This window comes from Cebus imitator, unplaced genomic scaffold (genome assembly GCF_001604975.1).
Source record: "Cebus imitator isolate Cc_AM_T3 unplaced genomic scaffold, Cebus_imitator-1.0 Scaffold266, whole genome shotgun sequence".
Taxonomy (NCBI): Eukaryota; Metazoa; Chordata; class Mammalia; order Primates; family Cebidae; genus Cebus; species Cebus imitator.
In genome coordinates, this window is record NW_016107581.1 from 310234 (window position 1) to 311515 (window position 1282).

A 1282-nucleotide genomic window follows, 5' to 3' on the forward strand; every position below is an offset into this window, starting at 1 on the left:
TAGAGACGGGGTTTCACCATGTTGACCAGGATGGTCTCGATCTCTTGACCTCGTGATCCACCCGCCTCGGCCTCCCAAAGTGCTGGGATTACAGGCTTGAGCCACCGCGCCCGGCCGAGATTACCCTCTTATCTCCCCTCTCCCATCTCCTCCACCCCTCACTGGCATTCCTGCTGTCCCTGGCCCGCCCTGAGGATGCTCTTGCCCCGGGGCCTTTGCACTTGCTCTTCCCTTGGCTTGAAATGTTCCTCTCCAACAGTTTCCTTCCTCCCTCAACTCCTTCAGGTCTTGGCTGTAATGTCACTTTTTCGGCAACACCATCCTGACCAAACCATTTAAACCTGTACCCTGGCCGGGCGCAGTGGCTCATGCCTGTAATCCCAGCACTTTGGGAGGCCAAGGAAGGCAGATCACTAGGGCTCAAGAGCTCGAGATCAGCCAGGGCAACGTTCTATAGGAAGCCTGAAAAAGGCACCAGCAAAAAAATATATATACATATATATATATTTGGCAAAAAAAAAAAAAAACTTCTTAAATCTGAGGCAAAAAAATTCATAATAATGCAGAACAAAAAGGCAAAATATGGATACCGATGGACGCTGGGTAGTAATAGGAATCTCCAGCCCACTTTTCTTTCACTGTACTCATCTGTGTGTTTACCAATTTTTCACAATGAAAAGTACAAACAAAAGGAAGGGAAGAAGCCAGCAAGCCGCAACCAGGTTGAGTGAATGCATATGGGACGGACAGCGGGTCTGAGGGGTTCCTGCAACTAGAGGTTGGGCAGGGAGTGGGGAAGGAGGGCAGGAGGAAGCGGGGGACGTGCAGGAGGCATGGGGCGGGCGTCACCTCCACAAAGTTGGTGTGCTTGGCGTCCCGCACGGTGACCACGGCGTGCACCTCCTCGATCAGCTTCTGTTTCTCATCATCATCAAACTGCATGTACCACTTGGCCAGCCGCGTCTTGCCTGCCCGGTTCTGGATGAGGATAAAGCGGATCTGGGGGCAGCAGGAGAAGGAGGAAGTGAGAGGGGCAGAGAGGGCGGGCTGGGCGCTGCCCTGCAGCCCCACCCATCCACCCAGACAGGAGCTGACTGCCTTCCGGGGTCTCAGCTGCTCCCCAGACCCAAGCCAGGCCGGCCTGGCCACATACTCCATCCCAGGTCCCTCCAGCACCCCGTGGAGTGACATCCCTGCCACAAGTCTCCAACTCTGGAGTCAGCACCAGGGCCCCAAGTCCCAGCCTCCACTTCTTATCTGTCTCCTTTTTTTTTTTTTTTTT

The 1282-nt window shown here is 54.1% G+C and overlaps 1 protein-coding gene across 1 annotated transcript in view; it reads right to left on the bottom strand.

Annotated features, from left to right (window-relative positions):
• AP2S1 (adaptor related protein complex 2 subunit sigma 1) overlaps nucleotides 1-1282 on the bottom strand; it is a 12277-nt gene that overhangs the window by 5766 nt on the left and 5229 nt on the right. Inside the window, exon 2 of the mRNA XM_017500385.2 lies at nucleotides 850-999. Coding sequence (XP_017355874.1) covers nucleotides 850-999 — 150 coding nt within the window. The remainder of the gene's footprint in view (nucleotides 1-849; nucleotides 1000-1282) is intronic.